The following is a 25,838-nucleotide window of genomic DNA, read 5'->3' as shown; positions in this document are numbered from 1 at the left end:
TGTGCTGTATGCTCTGGAAGTCTAATTTCTACAGATTGCACCATCTGGGCTTCCTTGCTTTCTGATTTGTGGTTAGATCTGCTCAATGGATGGCACCAACAGACAATCAGAGGATTAGAGGAAAGAGAGGGCTGGGTAATGATTATCCTTGCTTCCCCGCTGAGGACTGTGGCGCTGGTGACGGCTACATTCCACTATCCCGGCCACAGCTCCCTTCTTGTGGCCTCTCTCTCAGCTACTACCCTCATCAAGTTCTGCTTACACCCACTTCAACTCCCCTTTCAGGACTCATGGTAGGAATGGCTCCCTCTGTTGCTGGTCCTATTGGCTCTCTTAACTCTGCCCATACATCTGTAAAAAATTCCTTACATTAAATTCTCTCCAAGTCCCTTTGAGTATGCCATCTATTTCCTGCCAGAATCTAGATATAGGATTACAGGAAAAAATTACTGGCAAATAATTGCTCACTGAAAAACTCCAAATTTTCATGCATTTTGTTGTTTTCCATAAATTCTATTAAATACTAGTATTATTATATCTTCCTATAAGTAAAGACATACAAAGATATTTAGTAATGTTTTATGATTTCTCTAATTTTTTCCTTCTTTTTTTTTTTTAAGACAGGGTCACTGTGTCACCCAGGCTGAAGTATAGTGGTGCGATCTTGGCTTACTGCAACCTCTGCTTTCCAGGCTCAAGTGATCCTCCCACCTCAGCCTCCTGAGTAGCTGGGACTACAGCATGCACCATCACACCTGGCTGGTTTTTGCATTTTTTGTAGAGATGGGGTATCACCATGTTGCCCAGGCTGGTCTCGAACTCCTGAGCTCAAGTGATCCATCTGCCTTGGCCTCCCAAAGTGCTTGGATTACAGGTGTAAGCCACCACACCTGGCCAATTTTTTTTTTGTTGGGTGGGGCGGTGTTGTCTTGCTGTGTCACCCAGGCTGGAAAGCAATGATGCAATCTTGGCTCACTGCAACCTCCGCCCCCTGGGTTTAAGTGATTCTCCCTGCCTCAGCGTCCCGAGTAGTTGAGATTACAGGTGCCCACCACCACACCCAGTTAATTTCTGTATTTTTAGTAGAGATGGGATTTCACCATGTTAGTCAGGCTGGTCTAGAACTTCTGGCATCAGGTGATCTGCCCGCTTTGGCCTCCCAAAGTGCTGGGATTACAGGCGTGAGCCACTGTGCACAGCCCACACCTGGCCAATTTTTAAAGATCAAGCGGGCCGGGCGTGGTGGCTCACGCCTGTAATCCCAGAACTTTGGGAAGCCAAGGCGGGCAGATCACCTGAGGTTGGGAGTTCGAGACCAGCCTGGCCAACATGGAGAAACCCTGCCTCTACTGAAAATACAAAATTAGCCAGGCATGGTGGTGCATGCCTGTAATCCCAGCTACTCAGGAGGCTGAGGCAGGAGAATCGCTTGAACTCGGGAGGCAGAGGTTGCGGTGAGCTGAGATTACACCACTACACTCCAGCCTGGGCAATAAGAACAAAGCTCCATCTCAAAAATTAAAAAAATTAAAAAAGTCAAGCCTATGAGAAGTGAAACTCTACCCCCCTTCCACTGAGGTAATTTTAATTCTATATGAATAAGATTCAACATCTAACAAGAATGTCCTTCCTTAAGATACCTAAAGTTTTTATATTTTCACATCACCTAAAGTGACATGTAAGTAGGCTGAAAATAACTATATAAACTGATAAAGAAAAACAGTCTTTTTGAGAAATCAAGTAAGTTCAAATCACTTAATGAGACCCATTAAGTTCTAGGAAAACTATAGAAATTGGTCTGAATACAATGCAAAATGAATTTGGATTAGTCATGGGAGATTTAGAGTCAATCTCTAGTCCAAAGACACCAAGAAACCACGTGGTTCCAGGGTCAGCTAAGATGTTTCTATCTATTTCACTTCATGTCAGGAATACTGTGAGTTGGACATGGATATGTAAAGCTCATGGACATGTAAAGCTTGTCCTAAGTCCAGCCCAGGAAAAATACACCTAACTAATGTCCTGGAATAGCTCCCAAATGCAACCAGGGTCTTGAGGATCTTTCAGACGAATCCAAGACAGGCAATTTGGGTTTAGATCTAAACTCTTAGAATAAGCGCAAATCTAAAATTACCTTGGGAAAAAGCATTAGGTTCTATTGGTGCTGTTTTCCTTCAGGAAGTTATCTCATACTTCTGTTTTAATTATTCTAAAATAAATTTAGACAGATGGCAATTTTCTAGTATATTTTGAAAGTGATTTTGAAATCTAAAATTTGTAGTAATTCACTTTTCAAAATTTACTTCTTAGTAAATGGACCCAAAAGCGACCATGGTAAGAAAAGCAAATGTAAAATTATATTAAATGTCAAATAACAAGGAAGATGATAACCTATATCCAAAATCGGGCCAGGTGTGGTGGGTCACGACTATAATCCCAGCACTTTGGGAGGCCGAGGCAGGCGGATCACCTGAGGTCAGGAAAGCGAGACCAGACTGGCCAACATGGTGAGACCATGTCGCTACTAAAAATACAAAAATTAGCCAGGCGTGGTGGTGGGCACCTGTAATCCCAGCTACTCAGGAGGCTGAGGTGGGAAAACTGCTTGAACCTGGGAGGTGGAAGTTGCAGTAAGCCAAGATCGTGCCACTGTACTCCAGCCTGTGTGACAGAGGCAGACTGCTAGACTCTGTCTCCAAAAAAAAAAAAAAAAAAAAAAACCAAACAAACAAAAAACAAAAAACCAGTCACCTCATTATTACATGTAGTTCTAACTACATCAGCCAAAATGAACAGGGCAGTGCAATAAAAATAATACTCTAGGCCGGGCACGGTGGCTCATGCCTGTAATCCCAGCACTTTGAGAGGCTGAGGTGGTCGGATCATCTGAGGTCAGGAGTTCGAGACCAGCCTGGCCAACGTGGTGAAACCCTGTCTCTACTGAAAATACAAAAATTAGCTGGGCGTGATGGCGGGCACCTGTAATCCCAACTACTCCGGAAGCTGAGGCAGGAGAATGGCTTGAACCCAGGAGGCAGAGACTGCAGTGAGCCAAGATCGTGCAACTGCACTCCAGCCTGGACAACAGAGCGACACTCTCTCAAAACAAAACATAACCAACAAAAAACTCCATTAGTCTTCTGAGATTGAAGCTAGGGTTGAATTTCTACAGTTCTGAGATTAACTCATTTTAGATTCAGGATATAAATGTGTATGTATGTATGGTATAAAAAAAAGAGTGACAATCTTATACATAGAAAATATATATGAGCCAAGCAAGCATGGTGGCCTGTGCCTGTAATCCCAGCTATTCAAGAGGCTGAGGCAGGAAAACTGCTTGAGCCCAGGAGTTTGAGACCAGCCTGGGCAATATAGCAAGACCCCGACTCAAAAAAACAAAACAAAACAAAACAAAAACAAAAACAAACCCAACAATAAAAATATATATGAATCACCAGACAGGAGAATTTTTCTTGAAAAGATTCTGAGCAATTATGATAAACTGTGCATAAACTACTCTCATATAATATTTTCATAGTACTTAAATTTCATAAGATATTGCCTAGATCATTTTTACAAACCCCATTTCATAGCTCCTTTGTATTTTAATTGGGTACTATTATCATTTTATTATTATTATTCTTATTTTTTGAGAGACACAGTCTTGCTCTGTCACCCAAGCTAGAGTGCAGTGGTGCAATCATAGCTCACTGCAGCCTCCAACTCTTAGGCTCCAGCAATCCCTCCACCTCAGACTCCCAAGTAGCTGAGACTATAGGCATGTGGCACCACACCAGCTAATTAAAAAAAATTTTTTTTTTGCACAGACAGAGTCTCACTATGTTGCCCAGGCTGGTCTTGAACTCCTGGGCTCAAGAGATCCTTCTGACTAGGCCTCCCAAAGTGCTGGGATTACAGATATGAGCCCAGTGTGCCCAGTCAGAGTACTATTACTAACACAAATTCACAAATGAGGAAAAACACAATCAAGAAGTCATAAATAGGACTTCAGGATTTTGAAAGTTGTGCACAGCACAGTACAGCCTACTGACATGTTCTACACACTCTCAAATAAAATCGTGGAAACTGAGTCTGCAATAACATTATCTGACAAAATAAATGGAGAAAACCTAGGATCAGTAGTTGAGTATAGAGAAGAGAAAGCTAATTCTAAGTGTAGCTGCAAATAGCTTCCTCAAACTATAAAGACATAAAAGCAGTTCTCATACTTGGGGCGCTCTACAAATGGACCAAATAAATAATCTGCCAGTAAGCCATATGCATCTTTTATATCTTTAATTTTCATAATTCACAAATATTTCATTACAGCATTAATCAGATCATTTCCTTTATTCTGTTCTGTAATTGTATCATGTACATCTTTCTAAAGAATTAGAAAAGGATCTCAATATTTTCCATTTCTTTCACAGTTTCTTAGTTCTATTAATGCCTAGTACTAAGTTTGACCAAAATTAGTGTCTTAATTAATAGTTCAGGTAAAGCAGCCTCACTATTTTTCAGTCACCCCATGTTTCAAACTAGCCACTAGTGAGAAACAATGAACTGCAAACCAACTACCATTTGCATTTTAACTTATAAATTATCCTTTTATTTTTCTCTCATTCAAGGATTGTGATGTTACTAAGATAATAAAAACTTTGCAAAATTTAACATCCGTTCCGAATAGCCTTTCTTCCAAATGAAAAGAATGTGGTATATGAAATCTCCACATTCTCATTTTTATTTGTTGACAAAGACAAATAATTGAGCAGAGATACACATATTAGAATAATCTATTGGTACCTAATACAGCCTGGCCTATTAAGGAGTTAAGTTTTAGCCATTCAAATTCCATCATAGACCTCTCTTGTCTAAAGCAGCTTCATATAACACTTTATAGAAGTGTTGAAAATTATAGGCCGGGCACGGTGGCGCACACCTGTAATCCCAGCACTTTGGAAGGCAGAGGCGGGCGGATCACCTGAGGTCAGGAGTTCGAGACCAGCCTGACCGACATGGAGAAACCCCATCTCTACTAAAAATCAAAATTAGCCAGGCGTGGTGGTGCATGCCTGTAATCCCAGCTACAGGATTATAGGGAGGCTGCAGCAGGAGAATCACTTGAACCCATGAGGCGGAGATTGTGGTGAGCTGAGATCACACTACTGCATTCCAGCCCGGGTGACAGAGTGAGACCCCGTCTCAAAAAGAAAGAAAAAAAAAAAGAAGTCCAAGAAGGCAGAATGGAGGCACCCAGCCTCTGCTGTCCTGTTACCCAAGCCCAGATTGGGCTGGAGTCAGGAGGGACTTCCTGTTGTGGGAAAAAGGTAAGCAGAAGAGCCTCATCAGCCCTCACTGCCATTGCAAACACCTACAATCCTTACTACAAGAGTACCCACAGTACTCGCAAGCCTGGAGCCTAGTTTGGAGAGCTGCCAAAACTTCACACAGCTGCTTTGCTCCAGATTAGGAGAACAAGGTGAGCATGCCCGCCCACCCCTGTGAACCAAGCTGCCACAGCTTAGTGCCACCCAAAGCCCAGAGCCACTTCTGGAGTATACTCTGTTCTGGGGGCCAGAAGCCACTGCACCTCTCCAGCTCTTGGGCTCCATCTTCATTCCACCAAGATCACACAGGTAGCTGGTGTCTACAATGTCATGACCCTGACTGCTTGGAGCCTGGGCTCAGGTCAGCTGTGATTCGAGTCCTGCCCAGCAGGAAAACTAACCCCTGCCATGCACACTTCCAGGTAGAAAAGCAGTTTGGCAGTACCACACAGGGCAGACACACCCTTGAGCAGGAGAAGCTTCCAAACCACTGAGGAGCTGACCCACCCTCAGGTCAGTGTATGTGCCAGCACTCAGGGCCAGCTGGCTCAGGCCAGCTCCTGGCAGATACACCCCCAGGCCAGCTGAGCAGCTGCACACCTGTGCCTTGGACCTGAGAAAAACAGCCTGCTGAGCCTGCCCCTGGCAGTTATGCCTCCCAGACCAGCCCAGCAGCCATGAGTCCACGCCTCTGGTCAGAGTGACAGCACTGTGGCCCCAACCCCAGTAAGCCAGACTTGAAACTAGCTGACCCACTTGTGTGTACATGCAGACCCTGACCTGAGAAGCAGCCTGGTGAGGCCACACTCAGAAAAACCATGCCAACACTGCCACAAACTCTCTCACCTTAGGCCACAGAGACACTTGCAAACATCACCAGCATGGGTTGCAGCTGAAGAAATTGCATGAAGACTACACAATTGCATCCACCTAGCATCAAAGCCAAGGCACCCCACCTAACTGCTACCCCAAGACCCAAGTCTTTCCCTATGAAACCTACTCCATAAAATTAGGATAGTCAACTGTTCCACCAGATGCATAGATATCACCATAGGGACACATCAAACATGAAAAAGCAAGGAAATAGGACACCTCCCAAGGAATGATAATTCTCCAGTAAAAGACCCCAATCATAAGGAAATATACAAAATCCCAGAAAAAAATCTAAATAATAATTTTAAAGAAACTCAGTGACATACAAGAGAATAAAGAAAGACAATTCAATGAAATCAGAAAAACAATTCATGATTTCAATGAGAAATTCAACACAAATAGATATCATAAAAAAGAACCAAACAAATCTTAGCACTAAAGAATTAAATGGGCCGGGTGTGGTGGCTCACGCCTGTAATCCCAGCACTTTGGGAGGCTGAAGTGGGCAGATCACTTGAGGTCAGGAGTTTGAGACCAGTCTGGCCAACATGGTGAAACCCCATCTCTACTAAAAACATAAAAAATTAGCCAGGTGTGTTGGCATGTGCCTGTAATCCCAGCTACTTAGGAGGCTGAGGCAGGAGAATCGCTTGAACCATGAGGCAGAGGTTGCAATGAGCTGAGATCACGTCACTGCACTCCAGCCTAGGCGATAGAACAAGACCCAGTCTCAAAAAAAAAAAAAAAAAAAAAAAAAAAGAATTCAGTGAATGAAATAAAAAATAAAATTGAGAGCTTCAACAACAGACCAGACCAGGCAGAATTTCTGAACTTGAAGACAGGTCTTTTGAATAACAAAAATAAAATGTTTTAATGAAGAAAACCTACAGGATCTACTAGATTTTCTGTATTTTATTTGTTTGCTTAAAAAATAAAATAACCAGGAACAAATTTAACCAAAGAAGTGAAAGATCTCTACAAGCAAAACCAGAAGACACTGATGAAAGAAACTGAAGAAAATATACAATAAAATGGAAAGACATCATGCTTTTGTATTGGAAGAATTAATATTGCTAAATTAATAGTGTTTAATGTCTATAGTACCTGAAGTGCTACAGATTCAATGCAATCCCTATCAAAATACCAATGATATTTTTTGCAGAAATAGAAAAACAATCTGACCCCAAAGAGCTAAAGCAAGCCTAAGCAAAAATACAAAAGAAAACAAAAGCTGGAGGTATAACACTACCTAACTTCAAATTATACTACAAAGCTATAGTAACCAAAACAGCATGGTACTGGCATAAAAATAGACACACAGACCAACAGAACAGAACAGAACAGAGAATCCAGAAACAGATCCATTTATCTACAGCCAACTGAGTTTTGACAAAGGCATCACAGCATTCACTGGGGAAAGAACAGTCTCTTCAATAAATGATGCTGGGAAAACTGGATATCCACATGCAGAACAATGAAACTAAGGCTCCCATCTCTCACCTTATATAAAAATCAGCTCAAAATGGATTAAAGACCTAAATGCAAGGCCCGAAACTACAAAACTAGTAGAAGAAAACACAGGGTAGGCTGGGCGCAGTGGCTCACGCCTGTAATCCCAGCACTTTGGGAGGCCGAGGCGGGTGGATCACGAGGTCAGGAGATGGAGACCATCCTGGCTAACATGGTGAAACCCTGTCTCTACTAAGAATACAAAACATTAGCCGGCTGTGGTGGCGGGCGCCTGTAGTCCCAGCTACATGGGAGGTTGAGGCAGGAGAATGGCATGAACCCGGGAGACGGAGCTTGCAGTGAGCTGAGACCGCGTCACTGCACTCCATCCTGGGCGGCATTGCAAGACTCCATCTCAGAAAAAAAAAAAGAAAAAAGAAAAAAAGAAAACATAGGGTAAATGTTTCAGAACACTGATCTAGGAAAGTACTTTATGAGTAAGACCTCAAAAGCACAGGCAACAAAAACAAAAATAAATGGGATTATATCAAACTAAAAACCATCTTCACAGCAAAGGAAAGAGTCAATAGAGCGAAAAGATAACCTACAGAATGGAAGAAAATATCTACAAACTATTCATCTAACAGGGGATTAATATCCAAAATATATAAGAAACTCAAACATCTCAACAGCCAAAAAATAAAAGGAAAAGAAAAGAAAAACGTCTCATTAGAAAATGGGCAAATGGCCTAAGCAGACATTTCTCAAAATAAGATATATACAAATGGCCAACAAATATATGAAAAAATGCTCAATATCACTAGTCATCAGAAAAATGCAAATAAAAACCACAATGAAATATTATATTGCCCCAGTAAAAATGGCTATCAACAAAAAGACAAAAAATAACAAATGCTGGCAAGGATGCAGAGAAAAGGGAACTCTCAAATACGGTGTTGGTGGGTATGGTTTGGCTGTGTCCCCACCCAAATCTCATCTTGAATTCCCACGTGTTCTGGGACGGACCCAGTGGGAGGTAACTGAATCATGGGGGCAGTTCTTTCTCATGCTGTTCTCATGATAGTGAGTAAGTCTCACAAGATCTGATGGTTATTATAAGGGGGAGTTTTCCTGCACAAGCTCTCTTTGCTTGCTGCCATCCATGTAAGATGTGACTTGCTCCTCCTTGCCTTCCACCATGATTGTGAGGCCTCCCCAGCCATGTGGAACTGTAAGTCCAATTAAACCTCTTTCTTTTGTAAATTGCCCAGTCTTGGGTATGTCTTTATCAGCAGTATGAAAACAGACTAATACAGTGGGACTGTAAACTAGTACAGTTACTATGGAGAAAAGTATATAGGTTCCTCAAAAAACTACAAATAGAACTACCATACAATTCAGCAATCCCACTACTGGGAAGATCAGTATATCGAAGAGATATCTGCACATTCATGTTTACTGCATCACTATTCACAATAGCCAAGATATGGAATCAACTCAAGTGTACGACAACAGGTGAGTGGATAAAGAAAATGTGGTATATCAGCCAGGCACAGTGGTTCATGTCTGTAATCCCAGAACTTTGAAAGGCCAAGGCAGGTGGATCACCTGAGGTCAGGAGTTCGAGACCAGCCCGGCCAACATGGCGAAACCCCATCTCTACAAAAAATACAAAAATTAGCCAGGCATGGTGGTGTGAACCTGTAGTCCCTGCTACTCAGGAGGCTGAGGCAGGAGAATTGCTTGAACCCAGGAGGCGGTGGTTGCACTGAGCCAAGATCACCGCCACTGTACTCCAGCCTGGGCGACAGAGCAAGACTCTGTCTCAAAAAAAAAAAAAAAAAGAAAGAAAATGTGGTATATATAAACAATGGAATGCTATTCAGCCATAAAAAATAAATCCTGTCATTCATGGCAACATGGATGGAACTGGAGGCTGTTATGTTAAATGAAATAAGCCAGGCAAAGAAAGACAAATACCATATGTTCTCACTAATATATGAGGAAGTTAAAAAAAAACGATTTTATGTAAGTAAAAAGTAGAAGAGAGGTTATTAGAGGCTGGGAAGAGTAGCAGAAACGGGGAGATAGGGAAAGATTTGTTAAAGGATACAAAATTACAGCTAGACAGAAGGAATAACTTCTAGTGTTCCATAGCACTGTAGGATGATTATAGTTAACAATAATATACATTTTCTTTCTTTCTGGTTTTTTTTTTTTTTTTTTTTTGTTTTGAGACAGAGTCTCACTCTGTCACCCAGGCTGGAGTGCAGAGCGTGATCTTTGCTCACTGCAACCTCTGCCTCCCGGGTTCAAGCGATTCTCCTGCCTCAGCCTCCTGAGTAGCTGGGATTACAGGCATGCCCCACCACACCTTGCTAATTTTTGTATTTTTAGTAGACACGGAATTTCACCATGTCAGCCAGGTTGGTCTCGAACTCCTGACCTCAGTGCTAGGATTACAGGCGTGAGTCACTGTGCCTGGCCCAATAATATATATTTTCAAATAGATAGAAGAAAGGATATTGAATGCTCCCAACACAAAGAAATGATAAATGTTTGAGATAATGTAGATGCCAGTTACACTGATCTGGTCACTATATATTTTATGTGTCAAAACATCACTATGTACCTCATACATATGTATGATTGTTATGTGCCAATTATAATGTTTTTAAGAGACTACATATGGTATCTCCCACTTTGGCCAATGTGGAATGAGGTGAGGGTGGATAGGGAAGAGTGTGGAAGGCAGCAGTCTTTGCTACAGAGGTGGGCAAAACTAAAAACCTAAAGCCTCAAAAGTGAATGAAAAGTAAAAGCTGTTTTTTCCTTCCCTTGTCATGCCACTCTCCAGACAAGTCACTCATTATTTATAGTTTAATGTGTCTTTAAGGGGGTTTGCAATTATAAAAATTTTGTAGGAGTACTAAAAATTGTAAGCAAGCTACAACTCATACCCAAAGAATAGAAGCCCAGAAAAGATGGACCAAAACAAAAACATTTTTTGGCAGGCCTGTAATTACATATTATATACATGGCTAAAGGATTAAACAGTCAGTTTTCTAGCCCCTTCATGCAGTACTGAAAGACACCTCAGGGATTCTGTTCCAAGATGGCCGAATAGGAACAGCTCTGGTCTGCAGTTCCCAGCGTGACTGACACAAAAGACGGGTGATTTCTGCATTTCCAGCTGAGGTACCCGGTTCATCTCACTGGGACTGGTTGGACAGTGGGTGCAGCCCACAGAGGGTGAGCCGAAACAGGGCAGGGCATCGCCTCACCTGGGAAGTACAAGGGGTTGGGGGATTTCCCTTCCCTAGCCAGGTATAGATGGTACCCGGAAAAACGAGATGCTCCTGCCCAAATACTGTGCTTTTCCAAAGGTCTTAGGAAACGGCACACCAGGAAATTATATCCCGCACATGGCTCCGTGGGAACCACACCCACCTAGCCTTGCTCACTGCTAGCACAGCAGTCTGAGACTGACCTGCAAGGCAGCAGCCTGGCAGGGGGAGGGGCATCCATCATTGCTGAGGCTTGAGTAGGTAAATAAAGCAGCCAGCAGCTGGGGAAGCTTGAACTGGGAAGAGCCCTCCGTAGCTCAGCAAGGCCTGTTGCCTCTGTAGACTCCACCTCTGGGGGCAGGGCATAGCTGAACAAAAGGCAGCAGAAACTTCTGCAGACTTAAACGTCCCTGTCTGACAGCTCTGAAGAGAGCAGTGGCTCTCCCAGCATGGTGTTTGAGCTCAGAGAATGGACAGACTGCCTCCTCAAGTGGGTCCCTGACCCCTGTGTAGCCTAACTGGAAGACACCTCCCAGTAGGGGCTGACTGACACTGCATACAGGCAGGTGCTTCTCTGGACGAAGCTTCCAGAGGAAGGATCAGGCAGCAATATTTGCTGTTCTGCAACATTTGCTGTTCTGCAGCCTCCACTGGTGATACCCAGGCAAACAGGGTCTGGAGTGGACCTCCAGCAAACTCCAACAGACCTGCAGCTGAGCGACCTGACTCTTAGAGGAAAACTAACAAACAGAAAGGAATAGTATCAACATCAACAAAAAGGACATCCACACCAAAACCCCATCTATAGGTCACCATCATCAAAGACCAAAGGTAGATAAAACCACAAAGATGGAGAGAAACCAGAGCAGAAAAGCTGAAAATTCTAAAAACCAGAGCACTTCCTCTTCTCCAAAGGATCGCAGCTCCTCGCCATCAACAGAACGAAGCTGGACAGAGAATGACTTTGACGAGCTGACAGAAGTAGGCTTCAGTAGGTCAGTAATAACAAACTTCTCCGAGCTAAGGAGCATGTTTGAACCCATTGCAAGGAAGCTAAAAACCTTGAAAAAAGATTAGACGAATGGCTAACTAGAATAAACAGTATAGAGAAGACCTTAAATGACCTGATGGAGCTGAAAACCATGGCACAAGAACTACGTGACATATGCACAAGCTTCAATAGCCGATTCAATCAAGTAGAAGAAAGGGTATCAGTGATTGAAGATCAAATTAATGAAATAAAGTGAGAAGTTTAGAAAAAAAAGAATAAAAAGAAATGAACAAAGCCTTCAAGAAATATGGGACTATGTGAAAAGACCAAATCTACATTTGATTAACGTACCTGAAAGTGACAGGGAGAATGGAACCAAGCTAGAAAACACTATTCAGGATATTATCCAGGAGAACTTCCCCAACTTAGCAGGACAGGCCAACATTCAAATTCAGGAAACACAGAGAACACCACAAAGATACTCCTCAAGAAGAGCAACCCCAAGGCACATAATTGTCAGATTCACCAAGGTTGAAATGAAGGAAAAAATGTTAAGGGCAGCCAGAGAGAAAGTTCGGGTTACTCACAAAGGGAAGTCCATCAAACTAACATGGATCTCTCAGCAGAAACTCTAAAAGCCAGAAGAGCATCGGGGCCAATATTCAACATTCTTTTTTTTGAGACGGAGTCTCGCTCTGTCACCCAGGCTGGAGTGCAGTGGCCGGATCTCAGCTCACTGCAAGCTCCGCCTCCCGGGTTCACGCCATTCTCCTGCCTCAGCCTCCCGAGTAGCTGGGACTACAGGCGCCCGCCAACTTGCCTGGCTAGTTTTTTTTGTATTTTTTAGTAGAGACAGGGTTTCGCCGTGTTAGCCAGGATGGTCTCGATCTCCTGACCTCGCGATCCACCCGTCTCAGCCTCCCAAAGTGCTGGGATTACAGGCTTGAGCCACCGCGCCCGGCCTCAACATTCTTAAAGAAAAGAATTTTCAATCCAGAATTTCATATCCAGCCAAACTAAGTTTCATAAGTGGAGGAGAAATAAAATCCTTTACAGACAAGCAAATGCTGAGAGATTTTGTCACCACCAGGCCTGCCTTACAAGAGCTCCTGAAGGAAGCACTAAACATGGAAAGGAACAACCGGTACCAGCTACTACAAAAACATGCCAAGTTGTAAAGAGTATTGATGCTAGAAAGAAACTGCATCAACTAATGGGCAAAATAACCAGCTAACATCATAATGACAGGATCAAATTCACACATAACACTATTAACCTTAAATGTAAATGGGCTAGATGCCCCAATTAAAAGACACAGACTGGCAAATTGAATAAAGAGTCAAGATCCATCAATGTGCTGTATTCAGGAAACCCATCCCACGTGGAGAGACACAGGCTCAAAATAAAGGGATGGAGAAAGATCTACCAACCAAAAGGAAAGCAAAAAAAAAAAAAAAGGAGGGGGTTGCAATCCTAGTCTCTGATAAAACAGACTTTAAACCAACAAAGATCAAAAGAGACAAAGAAGGCCATTACACAATGGTAAAGGGATCAATTCAACAAGAAGAGCTAACTATCCTAAATATACATGCATCCAATACAGGAGAACCCAGATTCATAAAGCAAGTCCTTAGAGACCTACAAAGAGACTTAGATGCCCACACAATAATAATGAGTGACTTTAGAACCCCACTGTCAATATTAGACAGATCAACGAGACAGAAGGTTAACAAGGACATCCAGGACTTCAACTCAGCTCTGCACCAAGCAGACCTAATAGACATCTACAGAACTTTCCACCCCAAATCAACAGAATATGCATTCTTCTCAGCACTACATCACACTTATTCCAAAATTGACCACATAGTTGGAAGTAGAGCACTCCTCAGCAAATGTAAAAGAACAGAAATCACAACAAACTGTCTCTCAGACCACAGTGCAATCAAGTTAGAACTCAGGATTAAGAAACTCACTCAATACCACACAACTACATGGAAACTAACAACCTGCTCCTGAATGACTACTGGGTACATAATGAAATGAAGGCAGAAATAAAGATGTTCTTTGAAACCAATGAGAACAAAGACACAATGTACCAGAATCTCTGGGACACATTTGAAGCAGTGTGTAGAGGGAAATTTATAGCACTAAATGCCCACAAGAGAAAGCAGGAAAGATCTAAAATCGACACTCTAACATCACAATTAAAAGAACTAAAGAAGCGGCTGGGCGCGGTGGCTCACGACCGTAATCCCAGCACTCTGGGAGGCCGATACAGGTGGATCACAAGGTCAGAAGATTGAGACCATCCTGGCTAACACGGTGAAACTCCGTCTCTACTAAAAATATAAAAACAATTAGCTGGGCTAATGGCGGGTGCCGGTAGTCCCAGCTACGCGGGAGGCTGAGGCAGGAGAATGGCGTGAACCCAGGAAGCGGAGCTTGCAATGAGCCAAGATCATGACACTGCACTCCAGCCTGGGCAACTGAGTGAGACTCTGTCTCAAAAAAAAAAAAAAACCAAAACAAACAAACAAAAAACAACAACAATAAAAAGCTAGATAAGCAAGAGCAAACAAATTCAAAAGCTAGCAGAAGGCAAGAAATAATTAAGATCAGAGCAGAACTGAAGGAGAGAGAGACACAAAAAAACCCTCCAAAAAAGTCAATGAATCCAGGAGCTGGTTTTTTGAAAAGATCAACAAAACTGATAGACTGCTAGCAAGACTAACAAAAAAGAAAAGAGAGAAGAATCAAATAGACACAATAAAAAATGATAAAGGTGGTATCATCACCAATCCCACAGAAATACAAGCTACCATCAGAGAATATTATAAACACTTGTGTGCAAATAAACTAGAAAATCTAGAAGAAATGGATAGATTCCTGGACACATACACCCTCCCAAGACTAAACCAGGAAGAAGTTGAATCTCTGAATAGGCCAATAACAGGTTCTGAAATTGAGGCAATAATTAATAGCCTACCAACCAAAAAAAGTCAAGGACCAGACAGATTCACAGCCGAATTCTACCAGTGGTACAAAGAGAAGCTGGTACCATTCCTTCTGAAACTATTCCAATCAATAGAAAAAGAGGGAATCCTCCCTAACTCATTTTACGAGACCAACATCATCCTGATACCAAAGCCTGGCAGAGACACAACAAAAAAAGAGAATTTTAGACCAATATCCCTGATGAACATCGATGCAAAAATCCTCAATAAAATACTGCCAAACCAAATTCAGCAGCACGTCAAAAAGCTTATCCATCACGATCAAGTTGGCTTCATCCCTGGGATGCAAGGTTGGTTCAACATATGCAAATCAATAAACATAATTCATCACATAAACAGAACCGACGACAAAAATAGATGCAGAAAAGGCCTTCGACAAAATTCAACAGCCCTTCATGCTAAAAACTCTCAATAAACTAAGTATTAATGGGACGTATCTCAAAATAATAAGAGCTATTTATGACAAACCCACAGCCAATATTATACTGAATGGGCAAAAACTGGAAGCATTCCCTTTGAAAACTGGCACAAGACACGGATGCCCTCTCTCACCACTCCTATTCAATATAGTGTTGGAAGTTCTAGCCAGGGCAATCAGGCAAGAGAAAGAAATAAAGGATATTCAATTAGGAAAAGAAGAAGTCAAATTGTCCCTGTTTGCAGATGACATGATTGTATATTTAGAAAACCCCATCATCTCAGCCCAAAATCTCCTTAAGCTGATAAGCAACTCCAGCAAAGTCTCAGGATACAAAATCAATGTGCAAAAATCACAAGCATTCCTATACACTAGTAACAAACAGAGAGCCAAATCATGAGTGAACTCCCATTCACAACTGCTACAAAGAGAGTAAAATACCTAGGAATCCAACTTACAAGGGATGTGAAGGACCTCTTCAAGGAGAAGTACAAACCACTGCTCAATGAAATAAAAGAGGACACAAACAAATGGAAGAACACTGCATGCTCATGGACAGGAAGAATCAGTATCGTGAAAATGGCCATACTGCCCAAGTAATTTATAGATTCAATGCCATCCCTGTTAAGCTACCAATGACTTTCTTCTCAGAATTGGAAAAAATTACTTTAAAGTTCATATGGAACAAAAAAAGAGCCTGCATTGCCAAGACAATCCTAAGCAAAAAGAACAAAGCTGGAGGCATCACGCTACCTGACTTCAAACTATACTACAAGGCTACAGTAAACAAAACAGCCAGGTACTGGTACCAAAACAGAGATATAGACCAATGGAACAGAACAGAGCCCTCAGAAATGATACCACACATCTACAACCATCTGATCTTTGACAAACCTGACAAAAACAAGAAATGGAGAAAGGATTTCCTGTTTAATAAATGGTGCTGGGGAAACTGGCTAGCCATAAGTAGAAAGCTGAAACTGGATCCCTTCCTTATCACCTTATACAAAAATTAATTCAAGATGGATTAAAGACTTAAATGTTAGACCTAAAACCATAAAAACCCTAGAAGAAAACCTAGGCAATACCATTCAGGACATAGGCATGGGCAAGGACTTCATGACTAAAACAGCAAAAGCAACAGCAACAAAAGCCAAAATTGGCAAATGGGATCTAATTAAACAAAAGAGCTTCTGCACAGCAAAAGAAACTCCCATCAGAGTGAACAGGCAACCTACAGAATGGGAGGGAATTTTTGCAATCTACCCATCTGACAAAGGGCTAATATACAGAGGCTACAAAGAACTTAAACAAATTTACAAGAAGAAAACAAACAACCCCATCAAAAAATGGGCAAAGGATATGAACAGACATTTCTCAAAAGAAGACACTTATGCAGCCAAGAGACATGAAAAAATGCTCTTCATCACTGGCCATCAGAGAAATGCAAATCAAAACCACAATGAGATACCATCTCACACCAGTTAGAATGGCGATCATTAAAAAGTCAGGAAACAACAGATGTTGGAGAGGATGTGGAGAAATAGGAACACTTTCACACTGTTGGTGGGACTGTAAACTAGTTCAACCATTGTAGAAAACAGTGTGGCGATTCCTCAAGGATCTAGAACTAGAAATACCATTTGACACAGACATCCCATTACTGAGTATATACCCAAAGGATTATAAATCATGCTGCTATAAAGACACATGCACACATGTTTTTTGCGGCACTATTCCCAATAGCAAAGATTTGGAACGAACCCAAATGCCCATCAATGATAGACTGGATTAAGAAAATGTGGCACATATACACCACAGAATACTAAGCAGCCATAAAAAAGGATGAGTTCATGTCCTTTGCAGGGACATTGATGCAGCTGGAAACCATCATTCTGAGCAAACTATCACAAGGACACAAAACCATATACCGCATGTTCTCACTCATAGGTGGGAATTGAACAATGAGAACACTTGGACACAGGGTGGGGAACATCACACACTGGGGCCTGTCAGGGGGTGGGGAGCTGGGGGAGGGATAGCAGAAATATCTAATGTAAATAACGAATTAATGGGTGCAGCAAACCAACATGGCACATGTATACCTGTGTAACAAACCTGCACGTCATGCACACATACCCTAGAACTTAAAGTATAATAAAAAAAAAAAAAAGGAAGAAAGATATCTTAGGGATAAATCCAGTCCAACTTCTACAACGTATAAATTTCTATCACAGCACCTATAACACTTAAACTGTTTCTTTACTAGACTGAAGACTCTTGAAAGCACTGAGGTGACTAACTGGGCTTTTTATTCTTGGTACTTAGCATAGTACCCGACTCATAGTAGACACGCAACAAATGTTGCACATATGAGTGTATCAACCATTGCATGCTGAGGTTCCTTCCACAAAAATCTCCCAAGTGATAGTCCAGACTGTACTCAAGCACTTCACAAATGGGCTTTCTTCCTTTACTTTCCAGCGCAGTCCATCCAATCTCTGATCCTTTCTAACTGTACATAGGTTGAATTGTAATATCAAATGTAATTCCAGAGATGTAATCTCATAGAAAAAAAACTTTCCTATGATTATAACGACCACATTTTCCAGATCAAAAATAGGAATTCATGGTCAGACAGAGGATATTTGGCCACTCCCCAGTCAATATACATACATTCAACCCTCCTGAAAAATTTATTTTAAGAAGTTAAACAGATGGTAACCAACCCAAAAAGTCTTCACCTTTTCACATTATTAAAGCACACCTCTATTAACACATGTGTGGATCATTCCTGTGTCAACGGACGCTCTGAATAACTCCATGAGCTTTCACACAGTCACTGTAGTTTACACAAGGGATCCAAATAAGCGAAACATGTGCCCTGCCAGGAAAGCCACATGGAAGTACTATTTCTTTTCTTTTCTTTTTTGACATGGAGTCTCGCTCTGTTGCCCAGGCTGGAGTGTAGTGGCACGATCTCAGCTCACTGCAACCTCCACCTCCCAGGTTTTTAAGCAATTCTCTGGCTCAGCCTCCGCAGCAGCCGGGATTACAGGCATGTGCCACCACACCTGGCTAGTTTTTTGTGTTTTTAGTAGAGACAAGGTTTCACCATCTTGGCCAGGCTGGTCTTGAACTCCTGACCTTGTGATCCACCCGCCTTGGCCTCCCAAAGTGCTGGGATTACAGGCATGAGCCACCACGCCCAGCCTGAAGCATTCCTTAACCTTCCCAGGAAGATTTTTAATTACCATGGTTAAAAAAAAAATTAGAAAATAAAAGTTGAGAAAAAGACATCCAAAATTCCACTCCTCAGTCCTAGGCAGATATGTCTGTGTCCTCATTCCTATAAACACCCTTTTACAGTCATTTCAGGTTGTTTAAGGTAACTGTTTAGATGTAAGTTTTCATTGCCAACCTGACAGGTTGGTGCCAACTTGTTATCCCTGAAGTATAGCGTAAAGCCTGGAACTTAGCAGATACTTCACAGGTATGAAGATACAAACATAAGTAAGAAAATACAACTAACTGTTAATTTAAATTTTATTAGTGCTGGTATTGGTAGTCCTGTAAATACAGTCAGAGAAATTCTTTCAATAGATGTTGGCTAACAGATTATCAAAAATTCTGCTACTCTTTTTCTTTTGGTCCTGCTCCTACTTTGTGCATTATTTTAAACCCCCTTTCCTCTTCTCAATCTCTAAGAAACAAGCCAATTAGGAAAGTCTTTCAGTATGTTGGCAACGCCCTGGTGTAGGGACAGAAGACTGGTGTAAGGTGTAATCTCCTGGCACGAGGGATGGAACACCAAGTCTAGTCTACCAGCATCTGACTCTTCATGCATCCTTCCTTTCCTGAGGCATAGTGCCCTCAGTACAAAAAGATAAAATAATATTCCCTCTGCTTGTTCCATGGAGTTGCAGTTAAGATCAAATTGGGAAGTATTCTGTAAAATATAAATGTAAGGTAATATGGTAGACAGCTCTAAAACGGTTCCCAATGACCCAAATGTGTCTTCTGGTATTCACACCCTTGTGTAGCCCCTCATACATTGTACAGGGTTGGTCTGTGTGACTGATAGAATACGGCAGAAGCGATGCTATGCCCCTTCTGAGACAGATGAGAAAAGACACTGTGGCTTCTATCTTGGTGGGGATGCATTCCCGTCACCTCTCTTCCCCTATGTCTGTCTCTTTCTCACCTCACTCACTGGGAAAGCCAGATGGAGAGGCCCAAATGGCGAGGAACTAGAGCCTCTGGCTAACAGCCAATAAGGAACTGAGGCCTGCCAACAGTCATGGGAGTGAGCTTGGAAGTGGATCTTCCCCTTCCAGCCAAACTTTTAAGCTGATTTTAACCCTGGCTGAGAGCTTGACGACCTCCTCATGAGAGACCACGCATGAGCTAGAACCACTGAACTAAGGCACTCCTGCATTTCCAGCTCCAAGAAATTGTGTGAAATAATGACTCTTGTTTAACGATGCTAAATTTGGGCTAATTTGGTACACAGCAATAGCAATGGATAACATATAAGTGATGTTACTAGGCCCAGCCACATTTATACTGTTTCTAAAGGTAGTATTAAAATGAAGCACTGGCTGGGCACAGTGTCTCATGTCTATAATACCAAGACTTTGGGAGGCTGAGACAGGAGAATCTCTGGATCCCAGCAGTTTGAGACCAGTCTGGGCAACACAGTGGGACCCCGTCTTACAAAAGATTAAAAAATTAGCCAGGTGTAGGAGCTCACACCTGTAATCCCAGCACTTTGGGAGGCTGATGTGGGAGGACCACTTGAACACAGGAATTTGAGACCAGTCTGGGCAACATGGCAAAACTTGCCTCTACAAAACAACAACAACAAAATGAGCTGGGTGTGGTGACTCATGCCTGCAGTCCTAGTGACTTGGGACACTGGCATGGGTGGATCACTTGAGCCCAGGAGCTTGAGGTTACACTAAGGTATGATCATTCCACTGTGCTACAGCCTGGGTGACTGAGGAAGACCTTGCCTCTAAAATAGAAACAAAAAACTTAGAAATAAGTACACAATTGATGCAGCTGACATTTCATTAGAGACTTTCAATTAATACAAAAAAATTAGCCAGGCGTAGTGGTGGGTGCCTGTAATCCCAGCTACTTGGGAGGCTAAGGCAGGAGAATCACTTGAACCCAGAGGTGGAGGTTGCAGTGAGCCGAGATCGCACCACTGCGCTCCAACCTGAGACTCCGTCTCAATAAATAAATAAATAAACAGAAAAATAATTCAAAGATATCTAAACATAAGGTCAAACATCACATACATGAATGCAAGCCTATCAACAACTTGTCAGAGAAAACACTTCAGTAGTGTAAGAGAACCATGAACACAATCTTTGTGAATTTTTACAGCATCGAGAGAGGGCAAAAAATACCAGGAGAAATGGAGCAAAGGCTTTAGAAAGCCTCCATGAAGGAAGGCACACCAGAATGCTGCTGGAAACATGCTAGAGCAAAAGTCAGTACACAGCATCACAGAGTTAAAGAAGAAAGTGAACCTGGGAAGGTGGAAAGAGGGGATGAATGGAAAGAGGAAAGGTGGGGTGGGAGAAAAGATGGAGCAGGGAGGGAGGGAGTTAGTAGTTACCTACCTCTAGCCCACATGATAGCTTTGTACAATTTGGAAAAGAATGCCCTTCCAAAAGGAAACAGCCCTGTGCCAAGACGCACAGTTTAGAAAGCAAAGTCTGGGGTGGATTTCAGTCCTAATTTGTTTCCTGGCTAGATTCCTTTATGCCGTGAACAGCCTGCCTAACTATACAAAGCAGTCCCGGGAAAGAGGGACCTGCTAACTCTGGTGAAGAAGCAGGCAGGCCTTTGCTTCCCTGTTTTGGAGCACAGGCAAATTTCTCAGAACTGTACACAAAATGAATTTTCACTGGTGTCTTTTCCCACTGTTTTGCACCTGATGTGGAATTGTGTTCTAACAGAAAACATTTCAGTTGGGGGAACAATGCTGTTTCTGGTGAGTTGGGGGAAGGGGACTGCTAGATGATTATAGAATTTAAGGAAACCTGGTAGCTCCCATCACATATGGATAGATGTACCTGTGGGTGCCTAAGATTTGTGTTCACAGTTACTTATGTAGCCTGGGGGTTTTTCATGGCCTTGCTTGGCCGTCTCTGGCTTTTCTGGGGCTCCTCCTCACACAAGTCACCGGGGGCACCACTGCTTACTGGTAACAGGGTAACAGGCTTCTCCAGCTGAAGGCCCAAAACTGAGAATACACAATAGTGGTTCCTCAAAAGTTTCCTTTGCAGAAGACCTGTATCATAAATGCTGCCTCTACCTGCTCGTTAAAATGAGGATCCTGAGCATGCTCTTTCCCAGACCTACTAAAACAAAAGTTCTGGAAGTGAGGCCTGGAATTCTGCATTTTGAACAGTGGCCATCAATGTTAGAAAACGATGGTTTAACAGGAATACGAAATATGAGAAATTCCTGGGTGGACTTTATGAAAGAGAAAGGGAACTAAAGACTCAGGCCTAGCAACAGTGTACAGTGTAAAGAACAAACCATGAATGGTTAAATATATGCCTTCCTCAGTAAAAGTATAGTAAAAATTGCTAGAAACTTTAAAAAATGGTAGCATCTATAAACACACATAGCTAGTGCTTGTAGTCTAATTAAAAATGTTATTCCAAAATTAGGTTATAATGGTATTTCATGTATTGTGTTTTACATAATAAAAGAAGATCTCACTTTTTGAAAAATTTCATATTGGAGGGTTGACTATAGAACTTAGTACAAAATCACTCCCTGGGCCATTTGCAAAATTTAGGCCTCTACTGAAGAATCTTAGTTGATCAACTGTTAGTCCTTTCTTAATAGCACCTCGAGTGGATAACAGAGAATAATAACAGGAACAAATTTCTTACCGCTGTAAGGGGTCCTTCTGCCTGTGCCTCCATTAGACTTGTGGGCGTTGCTGCAATAAACTGACTAGCAGCTCCAGGCTGGAGTTCCAGCCTATCTGTATACTGTTCTGAAGCAGCAGTAGGAGGACCCTCTGCAGAAAGTGCTAAGATCACACCTGAGGTTTCCTTCTTTAAATGATCATTTTCTGCCCAAGGACCTAACTGGAGCTTTTCATCTTGAGGTGATGCCTCCAGGACTTGAAGTACTTCAGGTTCCTCATCAGAAGGACTTCCAGTTGTTTTATGTCCTACAGCCTCATTTGTCCTAAAATCCTGAAGGTCCTGCTCCTTGTCCACAATCACCCATTCTTTGGAATCAATCTCTTGCTTGCAAGAGCTCAGGTTAACGGCTATAAATCCATTGCTGCCACCACCATCTGCCTGCTCAGGGGTGTTGGCAGAAGCAGGTTTGCAGACATCTGGAAGATATTCTTCATCATAGTGCCAGATATGGTCAGTACGGGACACAGCAGGAACACAAGGCTTATGCAGCAGAGCAGGGAGAATAGATTCTTTTCCTGCACTGGTATCTTTCTGCATTTTCTCCAGGCTTAAGGAAATGGAAAGAAGTTACTCAACTGTCCTAAGGAAACATTTATTATATAATATATAAGCGCCATACAGAACTAATATGGACACAAAGACGAGAGAGAAAAAGATGGATAAAGCATAAGGAAAGTTTCACAGCGTTGATAATGTTCTTCTCTACCTGCCCCATCCTGCTTTGGAAGATGGAGTTCACTTCCTTCCTCAGCAAGGCCCTTTTTAGTTCCCTTCTTTTGTCAAATCAACTTTTTATTGAACTACGCTTTTATCCCTATTGTATGTTGATACTTATTCTCAATATGAGCCACAACTCAAAATGTGTAAACCAATGCCTCATCCATCCTTTTGATCATGTGAGCATGTAGACATGGGCTTCCATAACATAGCTATGAATGATTACCATGTGAGGAAGAACACACATATGTGAAGGATTGTTTAAAATGGAAGCTAGATTGGAGTAGGCCAGAAGTGGCTGAATTGTCTTGGGACACAGTAATTACCATGTTAGTCAAATTCACTGTACCTCTAACCTAATATTTCATTACCAATAGTAGCCACCAGAGATGTACCACTGAAGGGCGTGACTACTATTAAAGGAAATTAGGTCTTAATACTGTGAATACTGTTAAAGCCTTCTATAACTCATAAATATATCCCACACTTTCTTCATTTCTGTCTTCTGTCATCAAAATTTGTTGTAGGGATAATGTGCCTCATAACTATGCACTACAATCTTTACCTATGTATAGATCTCTCAAGTTTCACCTTCCTTTCTCTCTAGGTAGACTGTGAACTCTCGAGGGCAAGCATGATATATTTATTGGTATCTATTTTCCTACAGTATTTTACTCCTAGAAGGTCTTCACTAAAGTGAATTGAACTGACTGTCCCTTGTATACAAATCACTTTTACCCCTCCTTTATGTATTCCCCTCATCTCTGCCTAACGCCACCTTTATCATGCCCTCTCCAATACTACACTGTTGTGTGGAAGAGATTGCTTTCCAAACAAAGTTACTGTAAAAAATGCTCATTTAACTTGTTCCTAGTGTTAGGAAGTTATCAGCTCTTACTGCTCAGCTTCCAAAGCCAAAGGATATGCTATAGAATTTATAATAATTAAGAATCAGGGCAATAATAATTAAAAATAAGGATGAAAATTAGAGTTTAACAGAATCAGTGTTACAAAAATGCAAGAATTTCTTATTTGAAAGACTTTATGTAACAGAAATATACAACAACGACAACAACAAAACAATAACAATGGTACCTTAGAAGCTTTAAAAAGAAAAATAAACTATTTTATACCAGGTCTCAAGGAACTTGTCAGTGTCTGGCTTTGGCTCCAGGGTCAGACGTTTTTCCAGCTCAAAGCTGTGGATGGAACGTAACTTCCGCACCAATGGAATATCTCTGTCTGGCTGAGTAATCTCTGAGCGGACACGAATTGGTGACCCGAGGCTTGGAGCATTGAGAAGACCATTTGCCTGGCCATGGCTGTTCTCCTCTTCAGTAGCAGCCTATCCAAAATATAAAATCAACCCATGAAAAACATTCTAGGCAATACACATGACAGGAATCATTGAAGCCTTTCAAAATAATATCAATAAATGATTAGATGTGTTTTCAAACAATTCGGATATTTTGGCTGGTTTACTTCATTACATTCTTATCTATTAACTCTACATTAAATGTGTTTTCTTAATTTATACTCAGTTTCAGTATTATTTTAGTTTTTTTAAATACTTTTGGAACAAAGATAAACAATCTAAAAATGTTTACCAGACTTGGCTTTTTGTTTTGTTTTTTTTTTTGAGACGGAGTCTCGCTCTGTGGCCCAGGCTGGAGTGCAGTGGCCGGATCTCAGCTCACTGCAAGCTCCGCCCCCCGGGGTTTACACCATTCTCCTGCCTCAGCTTCCCAACCCGCCACCTCGCCTGGCTAGTTTTTTGTATTTTTTAGTAGAGACGGGGTTTCACCGTATTAGCCAGGATGGTCTCGATCTCCTGACCTCGTGATCCGCCCGTCTCGGCCTCCCAAAGTGCTGGGATTACAGGCTTGAGCCACCGCGCCCGGCCCAGACTTGACTTTTTGAATTATGTCTGACTTGAGGCTTGTAGGACTCCATTCCACTAACCTAAAACTGAAACCTGGAAAGGATGTTCTCTTTGAGACATAAGTGGTCTCACAAGTTAGGAGAGACTGCTAAGCCTCAGTCGCTATACCTCTTTGCTCATTCCTCCTCTAAAAAACAAAAAACAACAAAAAGCCTGGGCGCCAGACTACTACGGAGCTGAGGCAGGGAAGGAGGAGGATGAGCATGAGGCAGCCCAGGGGGTGGGACTGTTTAAGCACAGGTGCCTACGGCAGCACATAATCAGGGAAATTAAGCCTCATATCAGGAGTGTGGTGACAGAGGGAAGTCTGGGACATCTACTCTGACTAGAGACCCTCAAGAGGATGCCCAATTGGCTCAAATTGGTGATATACTCAGGGTAGCAGCAGAAACACAAGCCAGTCTTCCTTGAAGGAAGGTTTTCCCAAACCCCAATTTAGGTCTCCAGAACTCCCATCAATTATTAATTAGCAAAAAAAAAAAAAAAAAAAAGAGAGAGAGAGAATCAATACAAGAGAAGGCATGCTACCATGACTGACACAACAGAAATAATAGTCAAAATTAAGAAAAACATTTAAAACTCCCAAAGATTTCAGATATTGAACTGGTTTCAATACAAAATATAGACCAGCTATGCATAAATGTTTAAATAAATAAAGGTTATTATAACAAAGATCAACAAAGGGTTATTTGGAATTAAATGACTGATTAACTTAATATTTAATATTCAATTAACAAGTTAAACAGCAAGTTAGCAAAAAAAAAAAAAAAAGGTTGAAATTATTAATTAGTGAAGCGGAAGACACAGCCAAATAAATTACCTAGAATAAAAAACAGCAAGATAGGCCTGGCATGGTGG

At 41.8% G+C, this 25,838-nt stretch overlaps 1 protein-coding gene across 5 annotated transcripts in view; it reads right to left on the bottom strand.

Annotated features, from left to right (window-relative positions):
* Positions 1-25,838, bottom strand: part of LOC111529164 (tau-tubulin kinase 2) — a 178,174-nt gene that overhangs the window by 12,668 nt on the left and 139,668 nt on the right. For all 5 annotated transcript variants that reach the window (XM_023196021.2, XM_023196023.2, XM_023196022.2 and 2 more), the window contains 2 exons: positions 24,172-24,383; positions 22,280-22,868 (listed from right to left, as the gene is read on the bottom strand). In XM_023196021.2, coding sequence (XP_023051789.1) covers positions 22,280-22,868; positions 24,172-24,383 — 801 coding nt within the window. The remainder of the gene's footprint in view (positions 1-22,279; positions 22,869-24,171; positions 24,384-25,838) is intronic.

This window comes from Piliocolobus tephrosceles, unplaced genomic scaffold, assembly GCF_002776525.5.
Source record: "Piliocolobus tephrosceles isolate RC106 unplaced genomic scaffold, ASM277652v3 unscaffolded_110, whole genome shotgun sequence".
NCBI classification, from domain to species: Eukaryota; Metazoa; Chordata; class Mammalia; order Primates; family Cercopithecidae; genus Piliocolobus; species Piliocolobus tephrosceles.
This window is presented reverse-complemented; position numbering and strand designations above follow the sequence as displayed.